This window comes from Poecilia latipinna, unplaced genomic scaffold (genome assembly GCF_001443285.1).
Source record: "Poecilia latipinna isolate Pla-1442-1.1 unplaced genomic scaffold, P_latipinna-1.0 Scaffold5410, whole genome shotgun sequence".
Classification (NCBI taxonomy): domain Eukaryota; kingdom Metazoa; phylum Chordata; class Actinopteri; order Cyprinodontiformes; family Poeciliidae; genus Poecilia; species Poecilia latipinna.
In genome coordinates, this window is record NW_015118026.1 from 1 (window position 1) to 11,233 (window position 11,233).

The 11,233-nt window shown below is 39.8% G+C and overlaps 1 protein-coding gene across 1 annotated transcript; it reads left to right on the forward strand.

Annotated features, from left to right (window-relative positions):
* Positions 1–206: 206 nt before the first annotated feature.
* LOC106943525 (centrosomal protein of 290 kDa-like) lies at positions 207–11,223 on the forward strand. The gene is made up of 12 exons (XM_015026835.1): positions 207–1,866; positions 2,487–2,598; positions 4,765–4,970; positions 5,259–5,410; positions 5,826–5,937; positions 6,617–7,072; positions 7,171–7,335; positions 8,081–8,188; positions 8,335–8,469; positions 9,822–10,091; positions 10,213–10,320; positions 10,971–11,223. Exons 1-12 carry the CDS (start codon positions 1,696–1,698, stop codon positions 11,172–11,174), a joined length of 2,199 nt encoding a protein of 732 aa, XP_014882321.1. The 5' UTR covers positions 207–1,695; the 3' UTR covers positions 11,175–11,223.
* The last annotated feature ends 10 nt before the right edge of the window (positions 11,224–11,233 follow it).

The window sequence follows — 11,233 nt, forward strand, 5'->3', positions numbered from 1 at the left end:
GAATTTAGATCCAAAGAAGAGCAGATCATGGAATAGGGTCGATTTTGCGTCTGACGAATTCTGTTTGACTTCGCAAAATCATTATTTTGTTCAAAGATCTAATGACAACCAGTTTTTTCCTTTTTCTTCTAAAGATCACCACATTTCTATTTAAACAGATCATACGTGTTAGACTGCTTGTGACATCAGGTCCAAAGTGCCTTCAGTGTCACTTTAACAAGTTGCTTTTTCAGATATTCATTCTTTGTCTTGTGTCAGATGCAGCTGAAATGCTTATTATTGAAAAGCTTAGCTCACTGAGTCTCATTCATTGATGGCGACTCCAGTTTGAGATGCCAACTCGAGTCACATGTAAGACTCAAAAAGAAACGATTTTAGATTGTTGATGAAGTTTTGTGGAAATTATATCAAGAAAAGAACTTAAATTCTTGCCCTCTTATTTAAAAATACATCCACTGTAATTGTGAACTCTGATGTCATTATTGATATTTTTATGACATCTAAGGAAACCAAGCTTTAGCAATGGACTTTACTTAATATTAGGTTACAAATTAAGAAAGCAGTTTCATTTATCAGAGGGTTTCCAGAAACCCGTTGGAAGCCCATTTGTTTCCAATTGAATTATTTTGACATGAGAACAGAGGACATGTTTGCTGTAGGCCAAATCCACCAAGTGTTATGATTTGGGGATGGTTTGCTTCAACAGGACTTGCTGAGCTTACCTTCATATAAGCCACCATAAATTCTGCTGTGTGACAGAGCTTGAAGAAAATGTAAGAGTAAAAATGTTAAGCAGATTCAGAACTGGAACCACCACGTACAAGTAAATCCACTGAAGACTGCCTGGGAATTGAATGGGAAGTCCTGATCAGAGTCAGACCCCAGGTGTTGGAGTCATTGAGAGGCTTTGGGATATCACACTTTAAACTTATAAACTTGGCAGAGATGCCAACTGTTTTTCAAAGTGTGCTCCTGAAAATAAAACTCTTACTTTTAGAGTCTAGACAGCTTTTCTTGAATTCTTCTCTTTCCCCGTGTACCAAAAATACTGTTTGGATGCCACCCAGCACACCTAATCTGTTCCCCACACCCACCCTCAACCTCTGATGATGGTCATGAATCACCAAAACAAAAACCGATATCAAAAGAATCCAGAGGTCTTTCAACACAAGCGATAATGAACGTTGTGAAAATACTCAGGGAGTTCAGGCAGAGCCCTTAAATGGCACTTAACGAGAACCTCACACATCACCCGCGATCGTCACATGGTCCCGAGAGTGTAAATGTAACCCAACACTACACAAATCTTTACAAGGGGAACACATTCATCTGTTCCACTCGAAAATACACTGAAGGTCACCGGGTGTACATTCCGCTTTGACGGGCAAAGAGACGGCGTCTTCTGTGGTTAAATGGCTCCATAGTTTTTGGGAGGAAGAGATAAGGGAGTCAACAGGGATGAGAAATCTCACCCCCAGCCTTTGACCTACAGCCACTGATTTAAGCTAAATGTTTTTTCTCTTTAGAAGCTAAAATACTGGAAGAAAGCAATTAACCGTCCTGTTGGGTGTGGCCACTGAGTAGTTAAATCAGTAGTCACTGTAAAGCATTGTTTCACAACTTGTCTTTTTAAAGCAAGAATAAAAAATGATGCTATTGAATTGATGTCTCACCCTTTTTTTTGTTCTAAAGGAAATGGCTGCCTATAAGATAACGGCCCTGCAGAAGGCCTTGGATGACAGCGTGCCTGCATCAGAACTTGAGAGAGCCAATAAGCAGTACACTAAGCTAACAGTCAAATACAGAGATGTGCTCCAGAAGGACAGCCTACTTGTACAGAAAACATCCAGCCTCCAACATTTAGAGGTAGTAAGACACATTCCCAACTCAAAACTTTCCTCTTCAACCATCTGCTACTCTTTCACTCCTTTCAGTGTCCTTGTTCATCTCTCCTATCTTCAGACTTTCGACAAAGTAGTTTTGAACACCACTTACAGTTTTCTGGAGTTTCTTTTCGTTAACGTTTTTTATTTGATTTTGGCAGCTTTTTCACTCATTTACTTGCCAAGTTGTAACCATCCAAGAATTTGTGGGAGGATGTGTAAAGATTCTAAATAAATTTAAAGCTGTTTGGCAATTCTTGTCTTTAGAACTGTATTTTTGTTCTGTCCGTCAAACCAGAAACAACTTCTACTTCGTTTACTGTTGTCCTAACACCATTCCTTATTGTGTAACAGCTTCCTCTGCACCAAAACTGTAAGTCATCGTGTTAATGTCAACATATTTCCAAAGATTTTTTTGAAAAAGCTGCAAATATTGAGCAAAGAACGTTTGAAAGACCTTCTGGAAAACCTAAAGAACATTTAATCAAGGCTGCTTTAAGAGATTACAAGTGACTTCTCGGTTACATCATTGAATGTTACATTATTTCCAGTGGTGTGCTGAACTCTTCCAATGCATCTTTGTGATTCTGTCCAACATCCCAGAGCGAGAACGAGTCTCTATGGAAACAAATCTCTGCCGTCAATAAGGAACTGGAGATCACGAAGGAGAAACTCAACACCCTGGAGCAAGCATGGGAGACCGTCGGTTCAGTCGGTAAGCAAAAAGAGGGAGCTCACTCCAGTCATTTGCATCTTAAAAAAAAAAGATGATAGTGTCTATTTTGTTTACTCAGAATCTTAAAACGTGTTACAAAACTATTTGTTCTGCATAACAGTTGAGACATTCATTTGCTTCCAAACGAGAGTTTCGACACAGCTTCCCTGAGCTGTTCAGCACAAATCCTCCAGGATGAAATCTGAGGTCGTCATTGCTATAAACAAAACAGTCGCAGGATTCTGGCGATGCCACACAACATGGCCACAGCAGATATTTCCCACAGGCGGGAGATGACAGTGTTTACATCTGTGGAATCACAGTTCCTCTGCTCCCCTCTGCTGCCCTGCCAGCGGCCGTTGCTGTAATAGGCTCGGTGGTTGCAAGGCGGCTTATGTACGTTTAGCCGCATTGTTGGCATTAATTGGGGTGTGAGCTGCGGCTCGAGTTGTTATGACGTTTTTGTCACAACAGTGAGAACGTCAGGTTAAGAGTCGTTATATGCGCAAGGGATTTCGGAGGCCATTCTATAGCAACCACATCCAAAACTGCAGTGCCTTGCAAAACCGCTGACGCTGGTGGAAATTGTAAAAAATCTAAGTAGCACATAATTGTGACATGGAAATAAAACCATGTGCTTCTTTCTTTGATTCTCCTAAAAATTCAAAATCCAACTCAACCTCCTCTTTTTTTTTCTTCTTCTTCTTTATAGAAGTCGTAGAGTTAGTAAATTGAATCCTCCTGTTTGTAATGCATCTCAGTATAAATCAAGGCATTCTGTGAAGTCCTCAGAGGTTTGTTAGAGAGGATTAGTGAGCAAACAGCTCTGAGGAAAGAGCAGGAAATGCACCAAAGCAGATCAGAGATAAAGTTTTTGACAACATATTACAAAAGCTCCGTTTTGTCCTCCACGCAATAAGCTGAACTGACAGGTCAGGAAAGTTGAGCAATAATTAGAGAAAATGCCGAGAGGAATTCCAGAGCTTCAGAGCTCAGGTGGGACTAATGACAACAACAGAAAAAATTAAGTGATTTAAATCAAAGAATGTTCCAATCCTTCAATGGTCTAGTCAAAGTCAAGACTTAAATCTCACCAAGAATCTGTAGCGAAATTCAAAAACGGAGGAAAAATAGATGGTTTTAATCCAATCTGGTTGAGCTAGATCCATTTTGCAAAGAAATATGGACCCCCATAAAATACATATAACTAATTCACTCTGTTTATTTAATATATGCATACAGAGTGACATAATCATATCCATTTTTAAACATGATTTTTTTTTACAATGAAATTTTATTAATTGATTTTATCATGTAAAAAATCTAATTATCAATGAATCAAATATTGACATAATCATCATCTAATTTGGTAATTGATTAATTGTTAAGTGGAGTATACAGAGTTAACAAAAGGGCATCTGCTGGAAGAACAACATATTCAAAGCAGTGATTAAGCCAAAACTGCATGCATGCAAAAGAAAATGCATGCATGCATATTACATTTAAGATACAGTAAAAAAAAATCTTTGACTGTAAATATGTTCTTCCCAGAACTCAAGTGGAAGTTTTTGCTTCACTTGCTTCAAATCTGTAATAAAATAAAAAAAAAAAAAAAATCTCCTCTTAAGCACCTTTTTATGTCCAACTATTAAACAGTTAATCCAAAAAATAATCACCAGATCCATAAACCAAAACTGACTCTCCATAATCCATAGGGGGATCACATCATGATGAATTTGAAAATCATCTTTTGACCCCCAAATGAGTGTCTCGCGACCCGCTAGAGGGTCCCAACAACCCAACACTCCATTTTGGGAACCCCTGAATTAGGGTACATGTGCCAAGTTTTCTTTCAGCTAAACTTTCCAGTTGTGTGCTACTTAATGTTGGTTTGTCCCAAAATATCCTTATGAAAAACATTTGCACTTGTGGTTGAAACATGACCAAAAATATAAAGTACGGGGGGGTAAAATATAAAATATTCTTTTTTTTTAATTCAAAGTTTTTATTCTTGAATTTATTTATTATTTACATCTAAAAAAAATCACTACTTTTTTGAAGAAAATATATTAAATGTTTTTTGTTTTCTTTTTTTTAATGTTTTACAGCCTTGACAGTTAATTAATGGTTCCACCTCACTGAAACAACCGTTTTTTTCTTCCCCAGGCTCTGAAACCGGCCTGGCCGAGGGAGACAGGGCCTCGATCAACAACGAGGCGATATCCGCTGCGAGGAGGATCACGACTTTAGAGATGAAGGAGCTGAATGAGAGGCAGAGGGCCGAGCATGCCCACAGGATGTACGAACACATGAGGAACTCCCTCAGACAGGTGGAGGAGCGCAACACAGAGCTGGAATCCAAGTTCTTAGAGGTAAGAGGCCAAGGAAAACATTAGATTGTTGTTTTTTTTTTCTCCCATCTGGCACTTAATTCGTACCAGTCAACACAATCAAGTGATGAACTATTCTAAATGGTTTTTGCATCTCCTGGCAGGCTCGCTTTATTATCTAACAAGTCTGTTTTTGCGTTATATAAGTACAGCAGAGCCTGTGCGGAAAGACGTTAATGTGACCATTCAGGGTTATTTCTTGCTGAAATGTCTGATCGTCTGGAACACATCACTTTAATCGCTTTCATCCAACGCTTTGTTTTGCTCCAGCTGACCAAGATGAATGCGGAGTCCCAGCGGGTCGAGCGGGAGCTAAGAGATGAGCTGGCAGGCGCCAGCAGCAAAGCCGCCAGCGACGCCGACAAGGCCAGGATCTCAGAGCTGGAGAAGGCCGAGGCCGAGCTGCGCCTCGAGGTCTCCAAGTGCGTCTCGAAAGTGTTCCGTTGTTTTTCCGTTCTTGATTGCTGCTGACTTTGGTAATTAATTGCTGAGGTGAACATGTTTTTGCAATCCTCGCAAAGATAAGATGGTTCCTGACTGGACCTGGAGAATTTACCTTGGGCAGGAATCACCTAATAGATTCATTGATATCATGACTGTACCAGTCTCTCGCTAGGTTGTTGCTAAAGCTGTAAAAAAATAAATGAATTAGAATGTGTGCAGCCGTGCCTGTTAGAGACGTCTGCATTCAGCTGAAACGCTTCAGGTTTAGTTCTCACTTTTTGCCCTTTCTCATCATGCTGGTAGTAAATCCATTCATCTTATCTTCGCTTTTTTTTATGAGTGAAGATAGATGAGAGAAGTACCAAGTGGTGCGTGTGTATCTTTCTTCTGCAGGCTGCAAGAAGTCTCAGACGTGGCTTTGTCCCAGGTCTCTGCTCTGCAGGCCCAACACAAATCCAAAGACAACGAAGTTGAGGCTTTCAGGAGACAAATACTGGAATACCAGGTGATAGGAATTGCTTTTGTATCAAAAAAATTTTAAAAGTCGACAGGAATTTCAAAAATATGACTCAGTTATTTATGTAATTGGAAGACATTTTTGATAATACTCAAACACACAATTGTAGAGTCTTTAAAAAGGCTCCACAGTTAACTTGCTCCACAGTTAATTGCTAATGAGGTAATCGGCCAGTGGATCTTAAAACAAATTAAATAAATTAGAAGAAATATCCCCCATAATGGACAATGATAAGTACCGTATTTGTTCCGGACTTCCACCTCACAGAGGAGCCCTTCACCACATTGACTCTTCAAAGCTCCCTCAGACTAGCCAGCAGCAATTAGCAAACACCTGGTGGAACTGAACATCTGATGAGCTAATTATAGGAGCTACTTCTCAGTGTAATACCGGTAAAAATGTTGTTGAAGGGTTATAGAGGAGCCATGTTGAGATGACTTCCTGAAGGTGGAGTTTCAGAAGGGACAGGAGTTTCTTAAAGAGACAGGGGCCCAATTTCAAATTACAAAGTCAATTTTCTTTAAGCGATATTTGATATATATACAGCATTTTAACATTGTAAAATACTGTATATATGTCATATGCAGCATTTTTATTGTTTTATTGCGCTATAAAATGCTATGTAGCTGGGAAAACCATAATACTAACCATTCTCAATTTTCCTCAGTCACAGTCGGATGAGAAGGCTCTGATAGCAAAGCTCCACCAACACATGGTGGCGCTGCAGCTCAGTGAGTCGACAGCTCTGGGGAATCTGGAGGCCGCTGCCTCTCACATCCAGCGGCTGGAGGCCAACATGCTGCGCGCCGAGCAGCGGCTGGACGCCAGCGAGCGAGCGCTCTTCCTCGCCCGCCAGGAGGGCCGCCACCGCGCCACGCACCTCCGCCAGACCGTCCAGGCTCTGCGCAGGCAGTTCGCCGGGGCGCTGCCCCTCCGGCAGCAGGAGAAGTTCTCCCTGGCCATGCTGAAGCTCCAGGAGGACCGAGCCAAAGCCCAGGAGGAGAGGAGGGCAGCTGAGGTGGAGAGGCGGAGGGCAGATGGAAGAGCCCAGGAGCTGGAGGTGAGACTGCGAGGCCTGGAGGAGCTCATCTCTACCCTGAAGGACGTGAAGGGTGCCCACAAGGTCAGTGAGCGGGGGAAGAAAACCAAATAAAACAAAAACATATGCCGCGTTCATTGGGTTGTACTTGCTCGATTAAATTCTGCTTTTACCTGAAACAGGTAATGGAGTGGCACAAGAGGATGGAGGAGGCCCGCCTCCAGGAGCTGAGGAAAGGGAGGGAGCTGGTGGTCCAGAAGGAGGAGATCAGCTACCTTAAGAAGCTGGTGGAGGAGCAGGACCGCACAGTCCGCTCGCTGGAGGAGGACATCGTCCAGCTCAACTCTGTGAGGACAAACCTTCTACAAGTTTACAACTCTTATCAAACTCTGTTAAAAGAAAACTATGTTTTATAAATATCACACAGAGGGCTGGATAATATGGCATTAAAATTAAATCTCTGACTTTTTTTTTCCCACACCAGAGGCAATTTCTGATTTTATTCAATTTTCTTTTCTTACTTTCTTTTCTAAAAGAGAAATTACAAATGTCTTTTTTTTTTTAAATCCTCTTGTGAGTTTTATTATAGAGTATCAGGGTCAGGCCACGAGAATTTTTGTTTGATTACAAGAATACGGTAATAATATCTGCAGAATAAAGACCCAATTTGACCAGAAGAACGTCTTAAAATCACAAGAAACGAGAAAAAGTTTGGATAATTGATTTCTTGTTATTGTTTGTGCGGGGGTTCTCAGAAAATCTCTACATCATTCTCCTAATATAACAACTGTGATCTTGTAATATTATGACTTCATTCTCGTATTTAAAAAAAAAAAAATCTTAGCCCGACACTTATATTTTTCCGAATATGAAATAGAAGTTGTAAAACACACTTATCAAACAAGATGGCTGCCCTGGACGTGGTGACATCACACTGAACTACAGAAACCCCCTAAAAAAAAATCATATTTTCCATAAATTAAATAAATTGAATGATTAAACTGATGTATTTCCCAGGCCTGATTGTACATAAAACAAAATAACCATTACTCATTGGCGAACACAGCTGTCTGACATTTTCATTCTACTAAGCTTCAGGAAGAGCGTCAGCTGGCGTGGGACCAGCGGGAGGTGGAGCTGGAGCGCCAGCTGGACCGCTATGAGAAGCAGCACACCGAGATTCTCAACAACGCCGAGAAGGTAAAGCAAGACTTGGAAGGTTTATTGATAAAATGTTTCCATTTTGTTAAAAGCCAAACTTATTTTGTAAGAAACCAGTTGGGCGTTAAACTTTAATTGATGTGTCCTCTCATTGTTTTTTTTGTTTGTTTTGTTTTTGTTGTTAGGTTAAGGAAGGGGAAGGGCCGCTCCCAGACCCAGTGCTGCCTCTGGCTCATCAGTTAGAGTTTGCTCTGGGTAAAATCAAAGAGCAGGTTCGCACCATCTTGGAGCTTCAGGGAACATGCAAAAGTTTGGACAAGGTAACTGATTCGGTCACAGTTCATGCATACGGAGGACCAAAACTGATATAACTAGAAATAAAAGAAGAAATACATGAGAGCCGTTAAATGTCTGAGCATCCACACGAAAAGTAATAAAGTCCGGAGTTATAGCACTATTTTCTAATGAAGTTGCTAAACTTTAGCTCACTGATAAACTGGTCTCCATCTTTGTTGAGGTCAGTAGAGTGTAATTCTAACCAACCAATCTGTTTTAAGACTCCGTCCCTCCTCATCTGCATAACGAGGCAAAATGCACAAGGTAAAAAGAAGAGACAAGGAAATGTAAAAACAGCAAATGTATAAGGAAAAAAAAACGTTTTAACAAAAATGTATGTAAAAGGAAAAACAACAAATATATATTTCTGCTTTTATTTTTATATCGTCTTTGGTTCTCCATTTACATAATCAGGACACTTAACCCCTAAGAGATCCTTTAAACTTAAAAAAAAAATGAATACCAAAATGCATCATTTTATTATTTTTAGTTTTTTTTTTTTTTTTTTTTTTTTTAAGGAAAATGCTTCAGAAATGAACAACAAAATTGTTCGCTCCCTAAACTCTGCTGGTCATTTCTCCACCTTGAATAGGTAAAACTTTGTTGGCCTAAAATAAAAATATAAGATCATATTTATATTTTTTAAGTATTTTAACAATTTCAAGTCAGGTTTATTTACATAGCTGCACTGATTTTTTCTACTATGTAGCCCAGGAAAGTCTTTTAAATGAGATTTTTAATATCAATTAGTTTTTTTGTTCTTGTAGTTTAGCATCAGCCGATACCAATCTGATACAAAAAAATAGAGCTGAATTGACTTAAACCGTTTCTTTTTTTTTTAACACAGACATAAATGTACTAAATTACTTTTTCTTTTATATATATATATATATATATATATATATATAAGTCTACTCACTTAAACACACCTTGGCCTTCACATAGCCAATGTAAAATAAATAATGAAGAATCTGAAACTGACAAAAACAATAGGTTGACTATCTTGGTATAACATGTGAAAATAAATCACAACAAACCTTCTTTCAAATGGTTCAGAAAGTGTAACTAGTCATTCTAAATATAATGTGAAATAAATAAAGCATGACGTCACTCAGAGCACAAACCATAGAATTAGACTGAATAGATCTGCCAATGTTTGTGTCAGTTTTTGTGTAGCTTATCCAAATAAAGATAATGTAAACAACTGATGCAATGGGTAACTTTTAAAAGAAAATCAGAGTTACATTCAAATCTTCTCTTAAGGGTTAATTGACCGTTTCAGACGATCGAATTGTTCATGTTTGAATCCCTACTTTAAAACTTTGTCAATAAACAGAAACTGAAAGAGAGCGAAGTGGCTTTGTTGAAAGCAGAGCAGAACGTCGTGTCGAGGGACAAGGTGATCAACGAGCTGCGTCTCCGGCTCCCGGCGGCCGCCGACCGCGAGCGTCTGCTTGCCGACCTCAGAAAGAACGAAGAGGACCAGCCAAGCAGCCAGGCTGCCCTGAAGCTGGCGCACCAGACCATCAAAGATCTCCAAAGTCGACTCGACAAGAAAGAAGATGTGCTGAAGAAATACCAAAACCAGCTGGCTCAGGCCAGACAGGTGAAGCTATGATGTTGAATGATGAGTAGAAAGGATTTACTTTTGTAAAAAGAAAGACAAAAGAAGATCTATGAACACTCCATTGTTTTTCATTCCTTGCCTCACACACTGTTGGCTCTAGGATCAAGAGGAGATGATAAAAAGACATCAGGAAGAGTTGAGAATATTACATCAGAAGCTGGACTTGCACACAGACACCTCTCTGGATCAGTTCAAACAGACAGCATTGGTACGTTCAGGCTCTCCATTTAAAAAGACTGCTTTCTGAGTTAAAACCCAACTGCCAACAACGTCTTAGTAGGGCAGTGTTAGGTAACGTTGACTTTTATGAGCTTTGCATCATGTAATAATGTTAGTCCCTCATCAAGAACACACCTGGAGTGTTGCCTTGATTATTTTTTCAGCGAAACGCTGGTAAAAATGCTAACATAGGGTTAATACAGGAGCGCTGTTGTGATGACTTCCAGAAGGCGGAGTTTCAGAAAGAACAAGAGTTTCTTAAAGAGACACAGGCCTAATTTCAAGGTTTTAAATTACAAAGTCACAAAGACTGAGAAGTGAATTTAATAAGATGGTCAAGAAAAAGTATAAAAAATTATAAATGGTTTAAGCAGTGTTCCCTGAGACACCCCAAAACTCAAATCACACCACTTACTATTTTGAGCACTCCTAATTATTAAGAATTTGCTGTAAGGCACCATTTTATAGCATTTTTATAACAACCAAAGGTAATATAGTTACTTATTTGTGCTATAAAAAGTCACTTGACATTAAAAATAAGTATTTATTCAGTCTCTAAGCACTTGTTAAACAGTTTAAGCGTGTGTTATTTAAGGAAGCAACAACTGTTGGGTTTAAAATGACCCTCTTTGTGTTCAGGAGTTGATGAAGAAGCCCGCTATCAGAGTGCTGACACCTAAACACCTGGAGCGCCTGGCTGAGTTGGAGCAGACGGTGGCTGAGCAGGATGCTTCACTCAGCTCTGTCACAGAGAAGCTGAAGCTGACCGCAGCCGAGCTGGAGCAACACCGGATCGCCATGGAGACGCAGGCTAAGAAACACGCTGAGGAGACGGCAAAGTAATCAGCCACCACTAACCGTTTTTACAGTGAGCTGTCATGTGTTACACTTTTACATAGAAA